Source organism: Ylistrum balloti, unplaced genomic scaffold (genome assembly GCF_031769215.1).
Source record: "Ylistrum balloti isolate Yb309-2 unplaced genomic scaffold, AGI_CSIRO_Ybal_v1 Utg371816, whole genome shotgun sequence".
Taxonomy (NCBI): domain Eukaryota; kingdom Metazoa; phylum Mollusca; class Bivalvia; order Pectinida; family Pectinidae; genus Ylistrum; species Ylistrum balloti.
In genome coordinates, this window is record NW_026782903.1 from 379,812 (window position 1) to 406,909 (window position 27,098).

A 27,098-nucleotide genomic window follows, 5' to 3' on the forward strand; every position below is an offset into this window, starting at 1 on the left:
AGTCATCGTCGAATATATCCACCTGACATCTATAACCAAGGATTGTGATACCTTTGTTCTTGTGTCATAAGATTTATTTATAACTTAAACTACCTTTATATTGAGCTTTATATATAGAATTTGCTCATAATTTTCGTGGAACATACCAAGTAAGACAACAGATTTCTCCGGTGCAGTTTGGTAAGTGGCCACAACAATCGGAGAAATAATTTTGTTTGGTTGCCGGTATTTTCCCATTCAAAAAATGACGTTGTCTTATTATTTTCACGTTATATCTTCATTTTATTGATTTGTGTGCGTTTATTTTTCTTAAGAATACCACCAATTTTGTTTGATTGGCGTTTTGTTTTGTTATTCAAATGAGCCTCGGTAATTTATTTCGGTCCGAGAGTATTCGATTCCCCCCGCCGCACGTGTTGACAGTCTCCCTTACGTCCGCCATATTTTTAGCCGCTTAGCTGCAACGTCTGCAGTTTTCCTGGTCAGTTATACAAGTTAGTGCTAGTGACATATACTTATGTATTGTACTCAGTGAATTTAATGAATCAGTCGAGGATTAAGACTCTTATCTTGTCGCAGTACACTTCACGTTAGAGATGAGTTCGACTTCCTTTGTGTCATTTCAGATGTCCAGTTGCACCGATTCTGAGGACCCCCCAGCCAAGAAACCGCGGTTAGAGTCGTGTGTAACAGCAAACGCATCGTCCAACTCAGTGGAGGTTATTTTAACTTTGTTTCTTTGTTTCTTTTGCTAACTTGATCCTCATTTTTAACAATTGCATTTTTATTTTGCCTTTCGAATTGAGGCTATATATGCCCCGTGACCCAGACAAATCCATCTCGTTACTTGCTCTATGTAAGCTTTCATTCTCTTCAGAGACTATTTTTATCGTGTTGACTAGCAAAACCTCGACTGTCACCACTGTGGTATGGTAAACAATATATATCATAATACTCAATTCTTGTTGTCATTATATATATATAATATATAGTTTTTTTTGGAGGGGAGGGGAGTGTTTTTCTTTTTTTTGCAGCATTGTAATATTGTTTCCCTCTCACCACCTCTCTCTCTCTCTCTCTCTCTCTCTCATGTGACAATGTTGTTAAAACTTGACAAAACCATGAGAGATGAGTATTGAATCAATAATTCAAATTCTAATAATTTAAATATGTTTTACTAATAAGTTTCCTGATTTTTTTTTAACAAACCAGGGTCAAGATTTGATCAGGTTAAGAAGTAAATAAAAGTATACAACACACATTGCAGGTTGTATTTTTAATTTTGATATTAAGTGAAGGGACAAAGTTTTTTGTTCTGGTGATGTAAATTTGTTTTGTCAGACGTTAACTCGCCCAGTGAATGTTCGTGCTCTGCTGGTGCCAACATTATTTTGTTAATGATGATTTTTTTTTAATGATATTTCATTACCAGCAATGAGGAGCAACTTGTTTTAGAGGCAACTGAGTATTTCTCAAAAAAATGTAAATACTTAACAGAGTTTTAGTGGATCTAGAACTAAAAGTAAATATGAAGTTTTATAAAAGGTCGAAGATCATTTAATTGTTAATCACTGTTGTTGGCCTGGATAAAAGCGTGAAAGCAGTTCAGCATTATGATATATCTTAATTAAAGAGTTTAATGCAAAATGACAATATTGGCGAAAATTTTCAAGATTGGCTATATCGCCACTGCCAAAAAATACACTCTTTTATTTCTTGGTAAAAAGATGTAAATTTCCAGAAAAAATGAGCACTAGGGCTGGTTCAAAAACCCAGCAATATATTCCTAATTTGAAACATCCATCTCTTGTGTTTCAAAACAAGTTTGACACAGTCAGTATTGCTAAACTGTCATAGTGAAAGATCAGGTTGTGACCAACTAAAACATGGGTGAAAGGGTCAAAACAAGGGGCATACGTATAATAGTCTTTTGCGTCATCTTCCATATTTGTTGTGTGCTAAAACATGGATTATAAAACATGTGAACTAATAAATAAACACTTCATACTAACAATTATATACAGTACTTTACCAATCACTTTTTATTATACCTCTTCTTCATAATTCTTGAAGCTTCAACGGGCAGCATTGGATATTTCTTGTAGGATTTTTTTTTTAATGTTTTGTGAATATTGTCCTGATTTAGCAATGACCTGCTATCATTACATGAGCTGTGATGGGGTGTAATAAAGACTTCCATAGACAAATCAATTCACTTGGTTTTCCAAAATATTTGTATATAAACTTTAACCTATATATCTTCATGTTGCCAGCTTAAGTTCCTTTTGGCAGCAAACATCAATGATGGGGAAATGTCTTCATCTTCAAAACAAATTGAACTTATAAATCACAGATAAAAGATTATCTTAGCTGAAAATACCCATCTTTTATGCAAGAAAAAGTCTGTGTCCCCCTCATAATGCCCTGTCTATAACCTTGTCTCACTCAATCAGGTGCTTGATCACAGCGTGTGTTGATTTACAGAAAAAAAGGTTCTTGTTGATCGAGACTAGTGATATTTAAGTGAATAGGATTAAATAGGGATAATATCTAGAGGTGTTCCAAAGCAAGGTGTTGTCATTGAAAATTTCATGTTATTTGATAGCCTGACGGGTCAAACAGGCAAGTTACTCGTGGCTATCTTAAGTATCGGGTCTACCGGTGGAATTGAGTGAGTTGGCAATACTGCACAGTATAATATGTCTTAAAAGAGATAAAGTAATATTTGCATTGACAGTCATTCAAGCATCTGTGTCATGTTCCATAGCAGGAAAACATTTTCATAATCAGGCCTCAGAAATATTCGGTTATTAGGATGTAGCAATGCAGTCCTACTAACTACCTACCAGATCACAAGTTTTTGGGTTACTTTTCAAAAGCCAGCATTGACAAAGCAAAATGTCTACTAGTATTATGTCAGGTGTTGTAATGACCAGAGGGACAAGTCATTTCATCACATAATATTTATTTGAAATCTTTCGTAAAATGATTATGTCATAGTGAGCACGAATTGTTTCTCATTGGTATTGATAAACAAATGCTGGAACAAATTTTTGTGTTAAGATCTTATTTTACAAAAAATACCACAAGGATATCAGATTTTGATGATATCACAATGCAGATTTTCTCAACATTAACATCTCTGAAGATGACATCATTAACACTGCACCACCCAGCCAACCTAGATAATACATCAATACAATGATGTGTATTTGAACCACAGAAACATTGAAAAATTTGTAACAAATATTAATTCAAAGTCAGGTTGTAATCATTTCAATTAACTTTTATCTGTCCCTCAATTATGTCAGCCATCGTTACTTCTCTTTCTTGAATATTGCTTATGTACATATCTTGTACATATCTTATTTAAATGCCTTGCAGATGCCATTTTGAATTTTGACATTTGATGTTTCATGACTGAAGGGCAGTGAAAACAATATGCTTGTTAGACATGTATGTATGGTTATCACAGGATCAAGTTCCTGTTAGAATGATGACTGTTGATACATACAATTGTTAATTAAGAGGAAAGAAAAGAGAATACTTACCTACAAAGATCTCTGGGGTCTTATCACAAAATGCTACATAAAGGTGTATAGATGGTACAAAATAGAATTTGCACAAATTCAAGAAAAATAAGGGAAAGATGAAAATAGTTAAACTACATAAAACCCAGTTTAAATATTACAGGCTATTCTGCTACTTTCAGGTATTGTGTATGGGTTCAAAGGTCTCAAAGACTCCAGCGGTAAATGTTGTTGTTACCTGTTTGTAAATCTTTGGTGTGACTCAGCTGTCTCCTCTTGTAGTATCACTCAGTGTGTTAAAGTTTGCAGGTTGAAGTAGATCTTCAAACAAAACAAAAAAAATTAAATTACTGGTTTTGATTTCAAAAGTGTGTTTGTATTTTTAACAATGCAGTAAAACACATGACATTGTTATTGTAGATCAGAGCATGTAGATTTTTAAATGGTAATATTTCAGAAGTATTCAGCATTATTAAGAATTTATTTCTTTAGATCGTCAACCTGATCCTTAACATTTCAGTTGCAGTGGACCTTTTTTGTTTGTGATTCTACTAATTCTATTAAAGCTGATTTGAAAGGGATTTATTTTCTTTATGTTGCATGAAGTAGACATCTTTAATCAAAGTTATTTAAACAAGTTATACAGCCAGTAAAAAAGATTACAAAGTACTGACATATGAAGTTTTTTAATTCAAATACAAATAAAAGAAGAATTTACACAGATATCTCTGAAAAGAGAAGAAAAATCAATTAAACAATATGACCAGGTGTTTCGAAATGATATAGGTCTTCTTCTTACTGTCTTATTCTAAAATGAGATCAAGGTTTTCAAACAACAATTAGCCAATCACAACCTTAGGATGACCATAGAATATACTACATATTCCGATATATATTTTTCATTAAATTCAATTTTATGTTCACGGAAGAAAGCAGGCCTTTACTAAATTGGTAAACCATCCATGTACTGGACACATACAGAAGATTTTGATGCCTTGGAGTTTGAAGTCCGGGAAACAAATCTAGATTTTCATTCACTTTGTTGATTATAATAGAATGATATTGCATTCAGATTATCTGTATTGCTGAACCTATTGAATATCGGTAAGGGTCGATGTATGAGGACAGACAAAACTCCTGATTATTCTTATGAATGGTCAACCTAGTTTTTCAACATTGTGATTTAAAAATTTGCTATAAGCCAATGTTCTTTAGTTTTCTTCTACAAAATATTTACCCATTCAATTTCTTGGCTGGGATGAAATGCTCTGCTGATAAATATTCTCCAACACAGCTCAAGTCCTGTGCATAAAACTCTATAGCGTTGACTTTATCAAAGTTACAGGAAATTCATTACTCATCTCAAAGTTACAGGAAATTCATTACTGCATCTCAAAGTTACAGGAAATTCATTACTGCATCTCCACTAGTGGTAGTAATCACTGGTTACATGGTTTGATATGGTCTGGAATCCATCTGAACTATATAGTTCAGCACTTCCATTGAATTAGTGGTGTTATTGGTTTGATGACTTTCTACTATAAGCTAGTACTTTTCAGTGATTTTACTTACATTTATATACACAGCACAGATCATGATTGACGAGACTTCCTCGTGGTGGACATCTTTTGTCCACATCTTTCCTAGCACTACTTAATGTATCCTGCCTTGGTTTAATTTCAAGCTTTCATGTTTTCTGAATACTAATTTATTGCTTTTATTGACAAGTTATTAAAACACTCTTTATTTCCACTTGGTCCTTTCTTGTGAAAGTTTCTTAAGGAGCATGTGCAGGGACCAGAACAATATGTATGATGATTAGCAATTGTCTGTAAATTTACAGTTGTTGATAAAGAGGTTACATAACAAGTAGTTGTGGAATATGGTATTTCTATCACTTCAGTTGTTTCCCAAAAGTTAAAAATTAAAAGCAAGTGTTTTTGGAAAATATCTTATATCGAGTGAAAAATACACCATATATACAACAGCCATGAATTTGTGTGACCTTTCTGTACTCACATGGTTTTTTTTCATCATCAGTTTAGGTGTAATGATATGACTGTTAGTGAAGTGCTGCTAATTAATATGCAAAACTTACATTTTAGAAATACATGGAAATATTGTAACTTATAACTAAAGATAGATTGGTTTGTTATCTTCAATGCAAAAAAAAAGCAGATAGAAATCCAGATACTATACAATTATTACAAAAAGATTAGTGAATTACTTACTGCACTTTCTAACTTCTGTCATGGTATGAAGCACCCTTTCAGTCAAGGTTCATCCTGTCAACCTATCAAAACTACCAAAGTGTTATACTACATGTTTTTGTTTTAACATGTATGCTTTTACAACAGTTGAAATTATTAATTGATGCGCCTTAAGAGTTGAATTACTCTCACCTATTATGGTAGAAAAAATGGTAGACAATATAAAGCTATGTTCAGAATGATTTGCTTTAATATACAAGGTTGTAGTTAGGGTGTACATACTGTATTTTAATAATTTCACAATGTATTGCTCAGTGAAATTCATTGAGTATTATTCAAACAATATTACTCTTCAGGTATTACCCACTTAGTTAAAAATGTTGATATTACACTTTTATTGGCCTTTGTGTATCTTTAGGCAGTCACATTTTCATGCTATTGTATATAGTTATACATTTCATGCTATGTAACATGTATGAAACAAATCCAGTGTAACATGTACTGTGTATATATAACTGTATGCTCACATGTAAGGAAACTGAAAGTACATTTATTTGTTTCACTGGAATGGGTTTTATCACTTAGTCATCGTAATCATATATGGGTCAATATAGGATAAAATGGCTGGCTTTAGAAAGGAAAGTACAGATAGGGATCTATGTGTGTATGGAATGTTCTAGATCTGTACTCCTAGTTGCCAGTTTCCTGGAATTAATGGGGTCAGAAAATCCTTATCAGGTAACATTTAGCCCTGCAGGTTGTTTCTTTTAACTTGTGTACAGCCCTGGGTTTCTTGGAACTATTTCAAAGGTCAGTGATGTGAATCAGCGAGGCATTTGATTTAATGTAAATAGTTACAAGGCTTTTTATGCCATTTTCAATGCTCTTCAGCATGTTGTTTACCTTATTTCCTCATTTTTTCAGTTTGATAATATATATATAAATAGGTGTAGCTGATTATAAAAAACATTGTAAGTCCCTTGAAATGGCATGTGTAAGGATTAAATATGACAAACAAATGACTGCTGTAAAAGCAAATTTCCTCACTTTGTAGTATCAGAAAGTTACTACATTGCACTTTTTAGAATCTTGATTTCATGAATGATTGTAATTATAGCTCTACTCGTACTAAAATTAACTCTTTATTGATCTATGAATTCAGGGATTAATAATACCCATGACAGCAACATAAGTAAAAACCCTGCAAAAATTGATGATTTCACAGCAGTTTGTGATGAGATGTGTACATGTACGTTAACAAGGATTTCCAACTGACTATAACCAGTACATTGTTAGAGAGGGACATATATGACCATCAGCTGATTAACTTTTACATTGTCATTGTGTGATTTACCTGGACATGTGTACATGAATGGCAACACAGATATATTTGTAATCCCCAACAAAAGTAAGTTAGGATGGTATGGCAAGAACAATATTTATACACGGTTCATTAATATTCCAAAAATATTGTTACTCCAGCAGAAATAGATCTGAATCTTTAATTAGCTACTTTGATATTTTCACGTTAGCTTTCTGTCAAGTGCACAGAATAATTACCACCAAGGGACAAAACAAAAATTATTTTAGAATATGCTTCGAATAACACTTACTCTGGACATCGTAGTCATTTTGTTTTAACCAACAGTGCTTAATTTTGGCTTTGTTTTCAGACTATGGCACAGAATGGGGCAGAAGAGAAAGCAGAAATTGATGAAAGTCTGTATTCCCGACAGTTGTAAGTATTTACTACTTTCGTTATTCTTTTATGGGGTCAAGTTAACTTCCTGGTAGCTTAAGCTGTTAAAATCATTCTTTTGTGGGGTTAAGTTAATTTCCTGGTAGCTAAAGCTGTAAATTCCATTCTTTTGTGGGGTCAAGTAAACTACCTGGTAGCTTAAGCTGCAAATTAAAAAAAAAAGAAAGAAAAGACTGGTGTTGCCATGATTATATGCTTTTGTATTGAAAGTGTTTAGCATGTCAAATTTAAAAATTAGTTCCACAGATTCATTAAGATCATGACTTTTTACTGTAAATAAAAAAGAAAAATACTGTTTTCCGGAAATTTATTATATTTAAATACATGTAGGTTGAAGTGACATATAATATTGTACATTTTATCTGCACAATGTGTTTGCTTTTTTAGTGCTCAAAACATCACAATTTGGCAACATAGAGTTTTAGTTAGAAGAACGGTTACTGATATATTGTTTTCACACATAATATTTAATGTTTTGAATGTTAAGTTTCCCCCATTGCATGTTCTATGTTTACTGTATGTCATGATCAGAACTAGAAGTTCTGTTTATATGGAAAGTCATTAAAGCACGGTTAAAGTTACTTAGATATAACAGATGACAATATCTAGGCTGCATCAAACAGTAAAGAAATACTATAAGATTTGGTGATTTCTACAGATATGTGCTGGGACACGATGCCATGCGAAGGATGGCTAACTCCAATGTCCTTATCTGTGGGATGAAAGGTCTGGGTATTGAAGCGGCTAAGAATGTTGTCCTTGGTGGAGTCAAATCAGTGGTCATTCAAGACACAGAGGATGTTTCCTGGATGGATTTCAGCTCACAAGTATGCCAACATTACAAAACTTTGTAATATCAAAATTAGTTATATACGATTGGAATGTTTGAATTTGATTCAAGTGTGGCTAATCATGACCAAATGCAATTTCTTAATTATCAGATTTATCAAAATATTATATTGTTGGAAAGATGATAACATATTAAAGAAATACAGGTGTTGGCAAGATTTTGTGGTGCTTCTAATGAAACGGTCACCAGTATCACAGTTACATAATGCAATACATAAATTTCATGTTTTACAGGTTGTCTCAACATTATTTTCAAATACTTTTACCTGACCAAACATTTATGCTATGCATGTAAATTGATCACAATTATTTGTGAATTTTGATATTTTAAAAACGTTTTAAAATTTTAAGGATGGTTGAAGTACCTATTTTGCAAGTTTATATATTTTTCTGACAGTTTTTCCTGCGTGAGGCTGATGTTGGAAAGAACCGAGCAGTTGTTTCCCTCCCTCGCCTTGCTGAGTTGAATACTTATGTTCCAGTTTCATCTCATACAGCAGAGTTAACAGAAGACTTCATTAAGAAATTTCAGGTAGGTGAAGGAGGATATTTTCCGCAAGTGATCATTAACCACTATGTCCAAGCAGATCAACTTGCTTTGGTAACTTTTAGTATGCATATTTAGTGAAAAAACATAATGTTTCAAGGTCTGTAATTTGTACTGAACGTCAAAATACTATGAATATGCTTATGTTTAACTGTCATCAACTGAGGGTCAAAGTCATTTTCTATTTACAATCTGTGTTTAGAAATTATCGTTTCTTCAGCATGATATTGTCTCGAGTGAATACCAGAAAAAAATTCTATTAATTTGTTTTACGGAAGAGCAATTCTTTCATTACACTTCATTCATGTTATTTTCCTTTGATTATGATGTTATGTCTGACTGTTATTGATGTTGCCTGAAAACTTTTTGGTATGATCTTGTTTTAGGTGGTTGTGTTGACCAACTCCGACATGGATGAGCAAGTTCGAGTTGGAGAAATGTGCCATGCCAATAATATTTGTTTTATTGCTGCAGAATCAAGGGGTTTGTTTGGGTAAGAACTGCGTATAACATTTTCAAAATTCCATTTTTGAAAAAATAAATACATATAAAAATAAAAGGACATTAGAACCCACCATCATCAGATGTTGGACTATTCAAATTGCCCTACTTCAGAGGTGGGTTGGCTATCTGTTGGTAAACATTTCTTGTTTCTACTATTTCTTGAAGTACTGGATGAATCTGTCTCAAATTTCATATGTTGTGTCCTTTGGACCCTGGTTGTGGGACTAATCAAAAAATAAAATGGCATACAGCAGATATCCTGGATTTTGAGTTTGAAAGTTTTGTTATTGCTGCAAAACATATAAAAGTCAAGCAACAGTTGGCGCCAAGATCCCTCTGAGACCTCGTTTTTGTAGGTGTCAAAGTTTTTTAGTTTGGGGGGAAAAAAAGAAAAGTTCAAATATAAATTGCTTCGCAAGGGTCACATAAAGGGAATGCTTAAGTTTAATTTATTTCACTTGCGTGAATGCCTAAGTTCATTGGAACCACATTCAAACAATTCTAACAGTAGTTAACAACAGTTTGTTTTTCAGGAATTCATTTTGATTTGTTTTAATGTAATTTTTAATTGTGTCATTAATGTTGCTGTTAACAGGAAAATTTTCTGTGATTTTGGAGAGAAATTTACAGTTAATGACACTGATGGAGAACAGCCAATCAGCAACATGGTGGCTTCCATTACCACAGACACTGATGGTGTCGTTACCTGTCTTGATGAAGCTAGACATGGATACTCCGATGGTGACTATGTGACCTTCTCTGAGATCAAAGGGATGACACAGCTGAACGGCTGCACACCACGAAAAATCAAAGTTCTAGGTATGGAAATTTTATAAAACGTAATTTGCTATATGTTCACATTTTTGATACTCGTATTTCAGTTTGTAATGTTTTTGTGTGGTCTTACATTTTGAAAAGGTAAAAACATTTCTTCGTTCATGGAATCGCACTAGGTTATTGGTGGTAATTCATCAGCATGATCATGTATTTAGATATACAAAATTATATAAAGTGGTGTCTCTATGTCAGTTCTGTACATAGGAAAAGTACTGTAGTTGGAGAGAGTAAGTCGAAATCTTGCAAATTTTCAGATGGATAAAATATATTTTTAAAATTATTGATGCAAGATATATGAAAAATTAATAATTTGAGAAATTTGTCGTAAGTTCATGCTATTTGAATAAATATCTACTTGATCCCACCACTTGTATGTGTGGTTCAGTTTCATGCCTTTTGTTTCTAAGCCAATGATCAGTTAAATTCTATGGGTGGTACATCTAAACAAGTCTGAATCTTATAGATAATTTACTCGAAAATTCATTATCATTTTAGCCTGTCTGACTTGATTCATAAGTCTAATGAAATGGAAATTAACTCTCTTTGAGTTGTTAGAAGTCAATAGAATGCATATTAATGAATATGAATTTGATTTGTTTGTGCATTATAGGACCCTTCACATTCAGTATTGGAGATACATCAGGATTTTCCAACTACAGCCGAGGAGGAGTGGTCACACAAGTGAAGATGCCACAAACAGTTACATTTGTAAGTGTAAAACATTCAATTTCCATGCATAATGTGGATAATTAAAAGGGACCTTTATTGGAGGCAAGGGTGCCCTATAGTAATTTTTATGTTAGTTTGTCCACAAATTAAGTTTCTGGCTAATAACTTTAATATTTCTTGACCAATTTGATGAGCATTTTATGACATTATGAAGCCAAGTTGGTCAGAATTTAGAAAACTCAGCTGCCTTAATGTTAGGTCACTGGGTTAAATAAAGGTTAAGATCAAATTTTGTAGTTTGTTGCCAATCAACATGTTGTTATAGCATTGTGAGGCAAAGTTTGTCAGAGTCAAACAAAAAACCAACTGACCAAAGAAAAAAGGTCACTAAGCTTGACCTTTGGGTCCAAAGATCAAGGACAATTAAAACCATTATTTAACAAGAAGTTGACTGACCAGTTGTTTTTAGTCATCTGGTTATTGGTGAAAATGAGATGTGTATGTTTCTCTGACCTGTGACATTTGTGAAGGAGGGGGTATTTACATTGTGACTGTCCTGATGACTGGAGTACATTCAAACATTAGCTCCAGAGCATTTTTCCTTAGAACCAGGGTTTGAGATTCACTGATGTTGGGGATGATGTCCACCAATGAAGATTGTTCTCTCTCAGTAGGCTTATGTCTAACATATTATAACTTTTTGTTCCCTTTGGTTTTTTGTAATAGATGCCCTTCAGGGCTATGTTGACTTTGTTGATTATGTAAAATAAAGTTCATATTTTATTTTATTAGCCCACCATCATCAGATGGTGGGGTATTCAAATCGCCCTGCGTCCGTGGTCCGTCCGTAAACAATTCTTGTTACCGCTATTTCTTGGAAAGTATGGGATGAATCTTTCTCAAATTTCATATGCAGGTTCCCCTTGGTCCCTAGTTGTGCATTGTACCTTTTTTGGACTGATTCAAATTCAAGATGGCTGACAGGCAGCCATCTTGGAGTTTGAAAGTAAAATTTTGTTACCGCTATTTCTGGGAAAGTACTGGATGGATCTGTCTCAAATTTCATATGCAGGTTCCCCTTGGTCCCTTTGGACTTATCTGAAGTCAAGATGGCTGACAGGCAGCCATCTTGGAGTTTGAAAGTAAAATTTTGTTACCGCTATTTCTGGGAAAGTACTGGATGGATCTGTCTCAAATTTCATATGCAGGTTCCCCTTGGTCCCTAGTTGTGCATTGTACCTTTTTTGGACTGATTCAAATTCAAGATGGCTGACAGGCAGCCATCTTGGAGTTTGAAAGTAAAATTTTGTTACCGCTATTTCTGGGAAAGTACTGGATGGATCTGTCTCAAATTTCATATGCAGGTTCCCCTTGGTCCCTAGTTGTGCATTGTACTTTTTTTGGACTGATTTGAAATCAAGTTGGCCCACAGGCAGCCATCTTGGATGTCGACAGTAATACAGCACAAGCATATTTTCTTTGATATTCTATCATATTGATTCAAGACCATGTCCATTATCCACCTGTAACTGACTGCTGTCTAATAATACTTTGGGATCTTTTTCAAATGATATTTGCTAATAGGTGCTTAATAAAAATATCCTGTGTCATCATTGAGTACATTCAATGAAGACCAGTTCATGAACATTTACAAAACCTGTAACACAAAAAAAAAATAAACAAATCTTCAAGAACTGAAAACAGATCCTCAAATGGTGGGCGCCAAGATCCCTCTGGTTTTTTTTCCCTCACTCAAACTGAAATGCAAATAGTCCATCTTACATTCGTTATCAGTTATAAGTTAATGCTGCAGGCATTTTTTATGGCATCTAATACTGTTTTACATGCAGAAATCTATTTCTGAATCAATGAAAGCTCCAGAGTGTGTGATCACTGATTTCGGAAAATTTGACCGTCCAGCCCAATTACACATAGCATTTCAAGCACTGACCGAGTTCAGTAAGGCAAAGGGACATCTTCCTAAGAGCAGATGCAAGGTATGTATACCAATTACTAACTTTACATGAAGAGTGCCTTTGAAGATTTTTAAAATTGTAAGAAGACAAATGTGGTATTTCTTAAGTTAATGAAATAAAGGGACAGATTTTTAAAGCCCTCTTTAGACAATGATGTTTTTATCAGTTTTCAATCAGACTGGTTGAGTGTCATAGTTTGCTTTAAAAATATTCTCACTTGCAAATACTTTCTTTGCTTTAGTGAAATAAAGACTGATACTGAACCATTGACAAAATACTCCGAAACTAAATCATACTTAAATCTTAGGCTGATGCCGACGAGTTCATTGCCATGGTGAAAGACGTCAACAGCAGATCAGAGGCAAAGGTGGATGAGTTTGATGATGATGTCTTGCGAGAGCTAGCCTACACTGCCCGAGGTGACATCTGTCCTGTGGCAGCCATTATTGGAGGAATGACAGCCCAGGAAGTGATGAAGGCCTGCTCCGGCAAATTTAACCCAATATTCCAATACGTGTACTTTGATGCATTGGAATGCCTCCCAGCTGACAAGGAGACCGTCCTCACTGAGGAGTCATGTGCCCCTGTGAGTTACATCATATTTAATGCTATCAAATCATAACTATTGATTAAGCTTACATATAATTTGGTATATGAAGAAACTTTGCAGTAATTTGACTTTTACCTGTTTTTCCCTTTAACCAATGGGACAAAAAGAAAAAAACACTCCTATAGAATGTTTTCTTACACACATTAAAATATTGGACAGAGAGGAGAATTGTGAGAATACACTAAATTTGTAACTGAAATATAATTGTTTCAACTGATTGTTTAGTATTGTAGAAACATATAACTTGTATGCTTTAGAATATTATTCATGATTGAATGATGTGAGAGAAGAAGTAGCTTTTCTGGATCTTAAGCAAGTGTTGATTTTGTCTTACAGTCAAACTGCCGATATGATGGACAGATTGCAGTGTTTGGGAAAGATTTCCAGAAGAAAATGGGCTCATTAAATTACTTCTTGGTAAATTGATTTTTTTTGTAATCAACAAATGGAATATAACCTGTTGTACTGAATATTAATGTCTGTTTTACCAAAAGGTCATGCTTGATATTTTCTAGAATTATATTCTATTTTAATGTACAAAGTTACAGTTTGAAAAAAAAAATTTTTAATGGACTCTAAATCTTATAGGTTGGAGCTGGAGCCATCGGCTGTGAAATGCTGAAAAACTGGGCACTTATGGGCCTCGGAGCAGGAGAGGGTGGACAGGTGACAGTCACAGACATGGACATCATTGAGAAGTCTAACCTTAATAGGCAATTCTTGTTCCGACCCTGGGACATAGAAAAGCATAAGTCATCAACTGCTGCCGAAGCTGCTAAGGTGATGAACCCTAACTTCAACATTTCATCACATGAGAATCGTGTGGGAGCCGACACAGAAAACATCTACACTGATGATTTCTTTGAGAAACTGGATGGTGTTGCTAATGCCCTGGATAATGTTGATGCTAGTAAGTATTGTTATGTTAAAAAGAAGTTTAAAAGGAACTTTTGTTGGGTTCCTTCCATCCAAAAAGTTTGATCCATTCAAATTGATGAAGAAAACAGGTCTTTGAAATTACAAATTACTGAATTACTGGAATATCTACTTCAAAAAAGTCCTAAGTTATTATAGTGACTTCATACTACCCTTGGTATTCAGGTAATAGTCTATTATACTGATCTTCTTCAGGAATGTACATGGACAGACGATGCGTGTATTATCGTAAACCATTATTGGAGTCCGGCACTCTAGGAACCAAGGGAAATGTACAAGTAAGTGACAAATAAAACCAGTAAATGACATCAAACACTTTGATATTAGGCACCTTGATTAACACAAGCATATTTTATCATTCCTGTTTTGTTACTTAAGAAGATTAATTTCTGTGTTTCATCATTATTCTTTGAAAGTTTAAATTGTAAGAAATACATGCACTTGTAGTATGATTAAATTGATCAGAATTAATTATTGGAGGTTGACGTCATTGTATAAATGGTTTAACAATGGATAGTGGAATTGTTTTAATCCTGTGAAATACTTGTAAATATAACAGAATAATTCTTTCAATAACGATCAGAATGATGAAATTTTTGCTTCTGATTTCTTCCTCTACAGTATTTCATGCAACATTCATTATGTATTGTTCATACGGTATGCTGTTTGTTGTAGGTTGTAATTCCTCATGTGACAGAATCCTACTCATCATCACAAGATCCCCCAGAGAAGTCCATACCGACATGCACCCTCAAGAACTTTCCTAACGCAATAGAACACACATTACAGGCAAGTCAGGGTTTGGACAGAAATTTATATATCCAATATATAATAGTAATGATAAACTTCACATGTTCGAAGTGTATTCATTTACCAAAACAATGAAACACTCTTATCATTAGCTGGATTATGCCAGTTGGTTTATACTGACAACATAATGGTAGACTTGAATTCTATTTTCAATTTCTGTGATTTCTTTGATGAGGAGAAAAACAGAACAAAACCATTAAAAACTATTGTATATAAAAAGTTGAGTACAGTTTATTGTCAAAATGAAACCAATATATGCATAACTTGTGCATGCAATGAAAAAACCAGGTTACGATTAAATAATAAATTGCACACAAGTGACATGGTTAGCACATGAACAGTCCTACAATTTCAATTGAGAACACAAGATTTTGAAATCAAATTTTTGATAGCCGTATGTGTTTGTGATTTGCTCAAGCAGTTGAGCATTGGGCTACATATTCTCTGGTTTAGGTGGGAGATGTGTACTTCAATGATACCCTTGGTGATCTGTTTCACGAGAACTGGTCTGTACTGTAATTGTTATGTACTTGGATGAAATAGTTAACTCCCACTGGGAAATCCCTCCTCAAAATGACCCTTGATGTTTACGGGGTGGTAAACCCAGCTAACAATTAAATATTTTTTATTTTGATTTAGTATTAATAAGTTCATTATTGACCTTCAGTGGGCACGAGACCAGTTTGAAGGAGTGTTTAGTCAGCCTGCAGAGGTAGCCCTGCAGTACATCAATGATCCCAAGTTCATGGAAAGGACGTTGAAGTTACAAGGCACACATTGTGTAAGTAAGAATACCAGATCATGACCAGGCTAAGATTTTATTGCTATCTGAATCTTTAGAGTAATCCCCTGTCCGGAAGCTAGAAAGTAGGATGTTCAGTTAAATTATGATAAAAGTTCAAAATATACATTTTTAAGTCCATTTAAGTTAAGAATATATATCTTATTTACATGAGGGCAATAGTATGACGACTGAGAGCTCATTCACTAGCATGGTTTGTTTCAGTTATGAAAAGTTTTCTTATGCAACTAACAAATGAGTCTTACACATGAAGCCAGACAACATGATAGAATAAGGCATTAAGTATTCACTGAAAACAGCAGTAATCAACCTAATGCAACTAAATTGGACTGGTTTAGAATTTACCAATAACACAGAAACAAATCTTATTGACTCTATACCTTTAACATTTCACAATTTTTTTTTTACCACATAAATATTTCAAATCCTGTAAATGCTACCTAATAAATAAGAGATTATGCATTCTTTAATGTAAGGGAGACAATTATTTTTGGTCTGCAAGAAATAGTTTCAGGATTTTAGGTTCCAAAGACAGAATTTATTTCATTGATTTATATTACTGTCTTTGAATGTTCTAATATTTGTATTCATTAATACAAATAGTTAGTTTGATATGGGGTTACCTTTTGTCCGACATTTCAAACTACTTTGAGTATTGTAGAAACATTATTTACAGTTCTCATTCATGACTATTCTTACAGGTTGATACAATGGAGTCTGTGTACAAAGCTCTCATTAAAGAACGACCAAGCAATTTTGAGGATTGTGTGTCATTTGCACGCAACTTTTTCCAGTTGAACTACCACAATAACATCAGTCAGCTGTTATTCAACTTCCCACCAGATCAGGTGAGAATATATTTGTCTATGTGTTGTCTTTATTCTGTATTTTATATCAAAATTTCCAACCCATGAGATGAAATAGAACTGTTATTCATCAGGAAACAGATAACATTTTGTGTATTTAATTCTTTCTTACATTTTAACGATGCTGAATTTGTCATTTATCATTACTTTTCTAATTAATATGTATATGTACTGTAGTTTCCCATCTAAAACTTCACTCTTTAAGTAAGTAGGTAAATACAATATATTTGAAGCTCTGATAATTAAATTCAGATTTGTCAGGACTGCTTTGTAAAGTAAAGTAAGAGCTTTCACATAGTTTACCACAGTTATAGTCCCTTAAAGGTATCACAATACACTTGAGGAAAAATTCATATTTTTCTACAAAATAGTGGAGGGGGGGGAATCTTGTCATTTTCACCATTAAACCTCATTTTTCATTGTACAAAATGAAATGAATATTGTGATTGATAAATGACATTCATATTTAATTACCAAGTAATATCATATCTGAGGCCTTATGTGGAACAAACAGTTGAAACATTTCATTTGATGTTTAGATGTGTAAGATCGATAGATGCCCTGTATGTCTTAGTTATTTTTAAAAAAGAGAAAAAAGCATCCAATTCTAGTTGATCAAACTTTTTATTTACAGAAATGTATTGAAAGATATATTGAACAATTCTTCCTTGTAGGTAACCAGTTCTGGAGCACCTTTTTGGTCAGGACCTAAGAGATGCCCTCATCCTTTGAGTTTCGATGCAAACAATGTAAGTGTTTATCAGTATATTGAGAACAGTTAATATGAATGTTATCTATTTAAACATTGTATATTCCAGTGATGATCAGAAATTTTTTTTTCAATTATACGCACACACAACTAACTCAACCTTTATTAGAAAATCCTAGAGAGGTAAGGGGGAAAACATACAAAACTTAGTGGAGATGAGAAGGAAATATAAGATATATAAGTATACAGATATAAGATTCACCTTAATTATATCTCCTAGTGGAGATGGATGAAAACATTAAGTTATACAGTGGAACCTACTTAATGTCACATCTGTTAATGTCACTTTCTGGTCAATACCATGTTTTCTTGAAATACTGATTTTTTTCTATATATTCTATGTAATCCAACATCTTATAATGTCACTTATTTTCATGTGGGCAATGCTTAATGTTACTTCATTTTGCTGACTCTCACAAAAAAAATACAGGTAAGTCACGATTAAGTGAGGACAGGAACTAGGTATTCATGCCTGAAGGATCATACATCAAGCCTGAACAAGCTATGTAAACAATGTCGGTGACAATCACTGCCCTACTAGCCAACTTTTCACACCTTGCAACTCCTACACAATAAAATTGACTCCCCTTACCTGTACGGTCCAGCATGGTCGAAGGAAGTCTAGTGCCTTCAAATCATTTTTTGCTAAAATTATCGCAAGCATCTGATTGGCCATTAAAAGTAGCCACTAATTAAACAGCCAATAAAACATGGCATTGCAAAGATGAACAGTTCACACTCTTTTGGCTGTTTTTGGTGGCAAGGATCAAGTAGTGTTCTTCAGAAGCCATTTTATTAAAGTTGCAGAGATACTGTGTATCAAATTTGTGATGATGCACCATTATGGAGCCTGTACAGTAATGGATAAAGGACTTATACAGCAAAACATTAGCTGATGGCATGGTAGTGTCACCTACAATCTGACCATGTGTAAACTGATTATGACATGAATTATGTAGTGATCGTTCACGATAAGTTATGATAGCAGTTTAGATATTTCAAAGAATATACAAATGTTCAGGAATATCAGTGTTCTTGTGGGAAAAACAAATCAAATCAAATTACAAATTTCTTGTCTTCTAAAAATATCTGTTATAAATAAGTCAGTTAGGTGCATCTGAAAATTAACTTCCATGTTTAGATGACCACAAAAATGTGTCAACTGTTAATGTCACATTAAAAATAATTACATTTCCCTTGACAAAAGGAACATGACATTAAATGGGTTTTACTGTACAGATATAAAACTTTCAATATCTCGCAGTGGCTGTGGAGTTAAGAAAAAGGAGAAATGATATCATATCCTCATTACATCTCATGGTACACACATATAAAGCCTGACCACAGCAGCATCACTACAACAAGTCATTGATTTAATTAGTCCAGTTTTTAGGGAGAATGACAAGATAGTAAGAGAATGTTAAAATGATCAGATGTGTTTTGATTTAACAGGAAGTACACATGGACTATGTGTGTGCGGCAGCCAATCTGCGAGCAGCGATGTATGGCATGGAGCAAGTAAAAGACCGGAATGCAATTAAAGAAATGGCTTCCAAAGTTGAAGTTCCTGAATTCAAACCACGATCGGGAGTGAAGATTGAAACAACTGAAGCTGAGGTTGAGGCTAGCCGAAGTGGTGCAGGAAACTCTGGTAAGAGAAGATGGTTTGACAAAGTAGTTGTGGGCTTTTGGGCAAGTGACTCTATTCTTATGAATCCCTGGACCCAGTAAATAATGGCAATATGGATTGATACAACTGACTGCAATAGCTGTTTACACATCAGGCTTATTTTGTAATGACAACATAGAAGTCTTAACACGTTTAGAAAATGAATTTCATCAGGAACTCTCATTAAACTGTTTTCATTTATGTAGATTCTGTTTTTTCTGTCAATCATTCCGGTATTACTTTGGAATTTTGTAGTTTGATGCTCCCTGCAGGGAGATCATATAGTCCATTTGTTAACCTGTCATAATTTTGTCTGGCGTCTATCACAAAAACTATTAGAGGTATCAACTTGAAACTTCCTAGGTAGATAGATCTCAATAAGGAGAACTACAGTGTATTAGAACCACAACTTTTGCATAGTTAAGGAGTTGCTGAAACTTGGTATATACATAGGTCCTATGGAGAAAGGAGTTGCTGAAACTTGGTATATACATAGGTCCTATGGAGAAAGGAGTTGCTGAAACTTGGTATATACATAGGTCATATGGAGAAAGGAGTTGCTGAAACTTGGTATATACATAGGTCCTATGGAGAAAGGAGTTGCTGAAACTTGGTATATACATAGGTCCTATGGAGAAAGGAGTTGCTGAAACTTGGTATATACATAGGTCCTATGGAGAAAGGAGTTGCTGAAACTTGGTATATACATAGGTCATATGGAGAAAGGAGTTGCTGAAACTTGGTATATACATAGGTCCTATGGAGAAAGGAGTTGCTGAAACTTGGTATATACATAGGTCCTATGGAGAAAGGAGTTGCTGAAACTTGGTATATATACATAGGTGAAACTTGGTATATACTATGGAGAAAGGAGTTGCTGAAACTTGGTATATACATAGGTCATATGGAGAAAGGAGTTGCTGAAACTTGGTATATACATAGGTCATATGGAGAAAGGAGTTGCTGAAACTTGGTATATACATAGGTCTTATGGAGAAAGGAGTTGCTGAAACTTGGTATATACATAGGTCATATGGAGAAAGGAGTTGCTGAAACTTGGTATATACATAGGTCATATGGAGAAAGGAGTTATTGAAACTTGGTATATACATAGGTCCTATGGAGAAAGGAGTTATTGAAACTTGGTATATACATAGGTCATATGGAGAAAGGAGTTATTGAAACTTGGTATATACATAGGTCCTATGAAGAGAACGTTCAGTATACCAAATTTAGAGTCTGCAAATTCCTAATTACAGAATCATTGCCTTTTGATTGAAAGTTTTCAGGCACATTCATCAGTTTCACTGATATTCTTGTTTAACGCTAGCCATTTTGTGTACCAGTATTTAAAGTCAGAGTGGAGATGGATAGAACCACAGTTCTGCAGAATTTTTGTATGCCATTATGATTCAGTGCATGGAAATTTGATGTTCTATTTGTGAAATTTAGCGAATTTCTACCAAAATAGTAGGAATTGTATATGAAATGAAAAGGAGAGCACTGTCAAACAGGATGGGTAGGGTACCTCCATTTACTTCATCATAAAAAAATACATCTCGTATGTCCAGGAAGCATGATACTGTGTTCAGGGTTTAGAATTATTTTCATGGTATATCAGAGTAAAAAACCTGTTATGACAAATGTAATAGATTGAGTTTTCTTTGTAGATCTAGACCAGCTGGATTACTTCCAGAAGGAGCTTGGTTCTCCAGATCAGTGGAAGGATGTTACACTTAGACCCGTAGAGTTTGAAAAGGATGATGATACAAATTTCCACATGGACTTCATTGTAGCCTGTTCTAACTTGAGAGCTGAGAACTATGGAATCACACCAGCAGACAGACACAAGGTTAGCAGATGCTATTGGGTGCCTGTTATCAGCTTATATATTACAGTGTGTTGCTCACAAGTCTCAAATGAGGGGAAAGTTACAACATAGGAAATTTACAAACTTGTATCGATAGGCTGAGCATAAGAGTTTTGTCACATTCTTCCCAGGGTGATCCCACGGGAGATAGGGATGGGATAACCATCTCATATGGAAAAGAGGAAAATAGCTGTTCAATTCATCATTTTATGTAGCTTAACTATGTCACAAATTGATAACCTTGGACATTTCCATGGGACATTGATGATGGCGTGATGAACATGTTCACTACAACTTGCAATTTATTGCTGTTATTTAAGCCCACCATCATCAGATATGGTCTCTTCAAATCATCCGATGTCCATCATTCATCTGCCGTTTGTCTATCTTGAAACAAAGCTTGTTATCTCTACTTCTTGAGGTGATTGATGAATCTTTCTTAGATTTCATTAATAGCTGCCCTTGAACCCTAGTTGAAAAACAAAATGACTTCCATATGGCAACCTGGTATTTTGGCAAAGAAAGTTCATTATTGCTATTTCTTGAGAGGTACTGGATGAATCTTTCTCAAATTTCATATATAGATTTCCCTTGGTCCCTAGTTGTGCCCTTGTTATTCTTGGAATTTATCAGAAAAAAAAAGACCAAAAGACGACCATCTTGGATTTTGCCATTTAAGATTATTACCACTATTTCTTCAGATGAGTATTCAAATTTCATTTAATAAAGAGCAAAAATTGGGGAGAAGAGAAAAATAGGGAAAAGACCAAACTTTAAAAGAACAGGTAAAGATCAAACAATTGCTGGTGTCAAGGTCCCTCTTGGATCTCTTTATGTATGTGAGAGATAGATTTATTAGCCAAGGGTCTGCTCCAAGTAACGGGATACATCAACCTAATGTGCAAGCGTTTATCTGGTCAGCACAAGACATACAACCCAAGTGTAAAAATTTGGCCAGTCAGCATGAGGCCTGCCAATTTTTGCAACCATCCCTGTCCACAGCAAAGACCCATGTAAGATTCTGTTATTCTGAACACAAAGATTTTCCTTGTGCTGGCAGTTATAATTTTAAAAGGAAGTAAAAATGTAGTGGAACTCTGTTTAATCTTTGATTAATGTTGAATATCTTTGATCTTTCAGAGTAAACTGATCGCAGGAAAGATCATTCCAGCAATCGCTACAACCACAGCTCTTGTGGTTGGCCTGGTTGGCATCGAACTTATCAAGGTAGGCCAACAATAATGTTTTCCTTAATTGTCCAACATGACTATTATACTGCATTTTATATATTTGAACTTTTTACCTGAAAGTTTGATCAATCTTATTTTACAAATACTGAAGTGTAAAATCTCAAACTCAGTGACAATTCATTTGTTTATTTTATTGTTAAATAAAAGAAGAGGGTAACACAATGCTGTTTTGTTCAGGAACTTTAAAAGATAAAAAACATTCTTGTGTTCTTTGAAAGATTGACAGCTCATATTAATCTTTGCAATTTCAGCTTGCCCAAGGTCACAAAAAAGTAGAATTGTACAAGAATGGATTTGTGAATTTGGCACTGCCATTCTTTGCATTCTCAGAACCAATTTTGGCTCCTTCAAACAAGGTGAGGGGATAATACTACATGTTGTTCAAGCATTAAAATTTGTTGATATATAAATGGCATTTTTACATCCGACTCTGTTCTAGCGTTCAGCTGTTTAAAAAGGATCTAGGATTGCTAAGGTAGCTAATGCATCAAAAATCGGTTACCTGTGTTTCTATGACAATACACAGGTATTATATTATTTGCTCATAAGGCATCAATTAATCATTACTGAAAAAGCACTTTAATTGGCTGACACACTGAACTTTTGTGCGCTCACAGAATTTAAAGTGAACAATAAGTAGTTGTTTTGTATAATGATTTATATTTTTACGTGGATTCATATGATTAAATGGCTTTGAAAATGGTTAACATTAGAAATGCTACAAACACTCGTTCAGTTTGCAAAAAGGATTTTCTTTCATCCCAGCATGAAACTAAACAATATTCCTGTCAAAGCTAAGTAATTATTTGTGATAAATTATAATATTTCAATGTATTTCTAAAATTGTCAGTTTTGTATTCTCTTTAGTGGCACTTTATTCACTACAAGTCTTAACATTACACCCTGATACTTTTAACAAGACACACCTGGATACAAAACAGGTGAATTCACCATTAGAATAGCTCTTTTGTTGTAGTAGAAACAGGTTACACAATTTGTGATAATTGTATATGGTTTTTCATTTTTCATTCTCTTAATTTGGTTTTTTTTTTCTTTTTTTTTTTTTTTGTAACTTTTGAACATAAATCATGTGAATTAATTTCTTTTTTTTTTTTTTTTGTAACTTTTGAATATAAATCATGTGGATTACTCCTATATACCACAATCATATATTGTGTAGCCTCTGTATATACATAACATAAATTTTCAAACTTGTTATCAATACTTTAAGTGATCACCTGTGGTATGTATATTTTATTTATAACCAAAATCTAACAAAATTACTCAAATTTGATTGACAATTTCAGTACTATGACAAAGAGTTCACTTTGTGGGATCGATTTGAGATTCAAGGAGAGATGACACTTCAAGAATTTCTGGACTATTTTAAGGCAAGTTTACATGCTGTCTTTTATTGGAGATATAAAACAATATCATTAAGAATTTCTGTTGGAGTACTGAGTAATCTAGTGTCTATGTTTTACAGAATTTTGCACTGAATTTAATGAACAATTCATGCTTCTTTGTGAAATGAGCATAAGAATATGCTATTGGAAGATATGAAACATTTATTGTCTCAATTAGATAAACAAGTGATGTTTTGATGTAGTTCATAAATCAGAACAAATATATTGCTAATGGTACAGGAACAATTTCCTGAGAATTAAAAAGTGATTTTTGTAGTTCACTCTTGAAGAGAAAAGTGAACTGAAGTTATTTTATAGTGTAATATTAAGTTGATTTTGTTGAATGATTTGACATCAAGTTTTCATTTTAGATTGACTTAGATCTAAAGGTTTATTTTACAGCATATTTCAAAATCGATTTTGTAGAAGACTTATATCTCAAACTTGATTTTTTAGAATGAATTGAAGCTAGAGATCACAATGCTGTCACAAGGCGTGTCCATGCTGTACTCCTTCTTCATGTCCGCACCAAAACGAGAAGAACGCTTGAAAATGCCGTAAGTCTTGTAATCCCTATTTAAGATGCAAATGAAGTGGGGTTTTTTTATGTTTTATGTCTTTTAATTTTCATCATTATACTTTAATGAACAATAACTTACTGAAATAGTTACTGTATAATCATTCAGTTTTGAGGAAAATTACTTTTCAATAATTTCATGGGTAGTCTTAATCCATGAAATTGTATGTCCATGAACTGTAAAAATTAGTTTGAGCTATGTTAATCTATAAAAAGAAACTTCTAAGAAAGAGTATTGCTTCAAAAACCACACAATTTGAGTCCAATAAAAATAGATATGTAATAGAAATCATCAGAAAATAGCACATAAAGCTGATTCTTACTGAGTCAACTTGAAAATTAAACAGATGTAGATATTTAGTATCAATGATGATGAAATATTCATAATATAGGTATATATAACCTTGTAATCAGAGCCTTCAGTGAAACATGTAGTGAAATCAATACCCAGACAAATGGAAAGTATTGATTGTGGAAGGACCATATTTTGATTGATCCATTTGGACATCTCAGCAAGCAGCAATAGAAATGAGCGAATTTCTTTATGGTTAGAAGGAAATTCTAAGTAATGGGGAAGAGTTTGTTAAAAATACAAAGTATTGCTGATTGGTTTGTAAGTTTTTGATGTTTTCTGTTGTAGACTGTCAGAGGTGGTGAAACAGGTTTCAAAGAAGAAGATTCCTCCTTATGTAAAGGCATTAGTGTTAGAACTATGTTGTAATGACGAGAAAGATGAGGATGTGGAAGTACCATATGTCCAATATATACTTCCATAAGTCTTGTGCTCAGTTGTGATTACATGACATTCAGTTTAACTGGACAATAGATGAATTTTTCACAGGAACACCCATCGATTGATGCTCATAATTGTCTTGTGTAGTACATAACACATGTGATATTATGTGCCCTTGAACTCAGAAAGAAGGATCAACTCCTAGTTTGGGAGTTTGTGGCAGTGTATCTTGTTAATTTATTTCCCGAAACTGTACTCTGTACATAGCAGCTACACTGTGTTTACACAAGAGTGCTTATATCATTGTACTAAAAATTTACTGATAAGATTTGTATAGATATAGAGTTGGCTTTCAGCAGAAGAGTGCTCCACTATTCATAAGTTTTCAAGAGCTTTTTGTTTGTTTTATTAATGTGATGTGAAAAAATACACATGATTTTTGGGTGTACAATAATAACTCTGTGAATGTGAATACCAGACCAACCTCATTTCACTTCATTATAGTCACAGCACTTTTCATGTTATAAATGACACAGTTATCAATCATGTATCAGGTTATGTTAATGGCTCTATATATTTGTCCCTTGTTTATGATATCAAGATCAAATCTTCGTAGAAGAAAGTGCTGCAAACTATCATATTTCTTGTTCTTGTTTTTATGTTAAAGACATGTTTCTGTATTAATTATATTCTGATGTAAATTATCAATGGAAAATCAATTAAAAAAAATATGTCACAAAATTTGCCTAGTTTTTGGTTCAGTATTTGTGCCAGTATTGCGATTGTGGTGACCTCATTTTCACCTTAACATGGATGTCGGTATGCAAAAGATTTGTTCAGTAGCATATTGTTTTGAAAACAAAGAATATGTAGAGGTCAACAAAAGAATATTGCTTTCTACATTTGATCTTCATCAGATGCTGAAACAAAGGTTTCAATGAAATAACGTTGTTAATGTGTTGAGAATGTTTCACCTTCTGGTGAAAAGACCCGTTATTATTGTTATAGTTCTTCATATTCTTCTTATTATTTTTCTGTTTCTAAAATTTGTGGAATCTTACATTGGTTAATTGGTAAGAGATTGGCTTAGTATATTGTAGGTACATTTAGGAAGATATACATGTACTTTTTCTAAGTAGGTCATAAATCCAATATGGCCACCATGATGTCGTATATTAAAAACTTAGATATAGCCATACCTTAAAAATCGTTGATGTACAGAGTTAATGCAATGATATTTTATGTAGATGATTTCCCTTTACATCTTAATACAAAATGTGTCGAATAAACAAGAGGCCCACAGACCTTAACGGTCATCTGCCTATATATGAATGAGGCCAAATAGGGATAGAATGAATTGCACAACTAATCTACAGCTTACAAAGAAGACATTGTTCTCCAAACTTGAAATCATATTAAAACATGCTACTACACAAATACCATTACGCTGAACCTATTGCTAGTTGAAAAAGAAATTTTGAGATCTTGGCTCACTTCACCCAAGATATCTTGAATAAAGTTCAAGGTCAATTTTTGAACAAACTATACATGTATTGAAAACCAATATCAACAGCCTGGGCTATTTGTTATTGTGAAGTCATTTGAAGATTTTAACATATTTGACCCCTGTGACCTTGAAAGTGGGCCAATGTCATTTATTTTAATACACTTGGTAGCCCTTCATTCCATCATGCTGCAGGCCCAATATCATTACCCTAGGCCATTATGTTATTGAGAAGAAATCATTTGAATGGAAATTTTACACTCTGGAAGATGATGTTACGAAACGAGATGGCTATACATCAGCCTGACCCTTTGGGTCAGATGACCTATAAAGCTCGCTGTTGGCATTTTTTTTTAATAGATCAGTGCAGAATGTCGTTCTGTGGAATTTATTGTCTTCAGTATGTATGTAGCAT

At 33.7% G+C, this 27,098-nt stretch overlaps 1 protein-coding gene across 4 annotated transcripts; it reads left to right on the top strand.

The window, feature by feature from the left end:
- Positions 1 to 25,924, top strand: LOC132563678 (ubiquitin-like modifier-activating enzyme 1). 4 transcript variants are annotated; one of them, XM_060228417.1, is made up of 24 exons: positions 1 to 180; positions 627 to 719; positions 7,414 to 7,478; positions 8,158 to 8,326; positions 8,746 to 8,880; positions 9,282 to 9,388; positions 9,995 to 10,218; positions 10,847 to 10,944; positions 12,756 to 12,902; positions 13,189 to 13,467; positions 13,828 to 13,908; positions 14,080 to 14,401; positions 14,623 to 14,705; positions 15,103 to 15,216; positions 15,905 to 16,018; positions 16,741 to 16,887; positions 17,580 to 17,654; positions 19,127 to 19,325; positions 21,014 to 21,195; positions 22,354 to 22,440; positions 22,715 to 22,819; positions 23,771 to 23,854; positions 24,326 to 24,426; positions 25,087 to 25,924. In XM_060228417.1, exons 2-24 carry the CDS (start codon positions 627 to 629, stop codon positions 25,220 to 25,222), a joined length of 3,147 nt encoding a protein of 1,048 aa, XP_060084400.1. In that variant the 5' UTR covers positions 1 to 180; the 3' UTR covers positions 25,223 to 25,924. The 4 variants fall into 4 exon arrangements, with proteins under 4 accessions (XP_060084400.1, XP_060084404.1, XP_060084401.1 ...); XM_060228418.1 differs by lacking the exon at positions 1 to 180 and adding an exon at positions 421 to 481; XM_060228419.1 differs by lacking the exon at positions 1 to 180 and adding an exon at positions 453 to 494.
- The last annotated feature ends 1,174 nt before the right edge of the window (positions 25,925 to 27,098 follow it).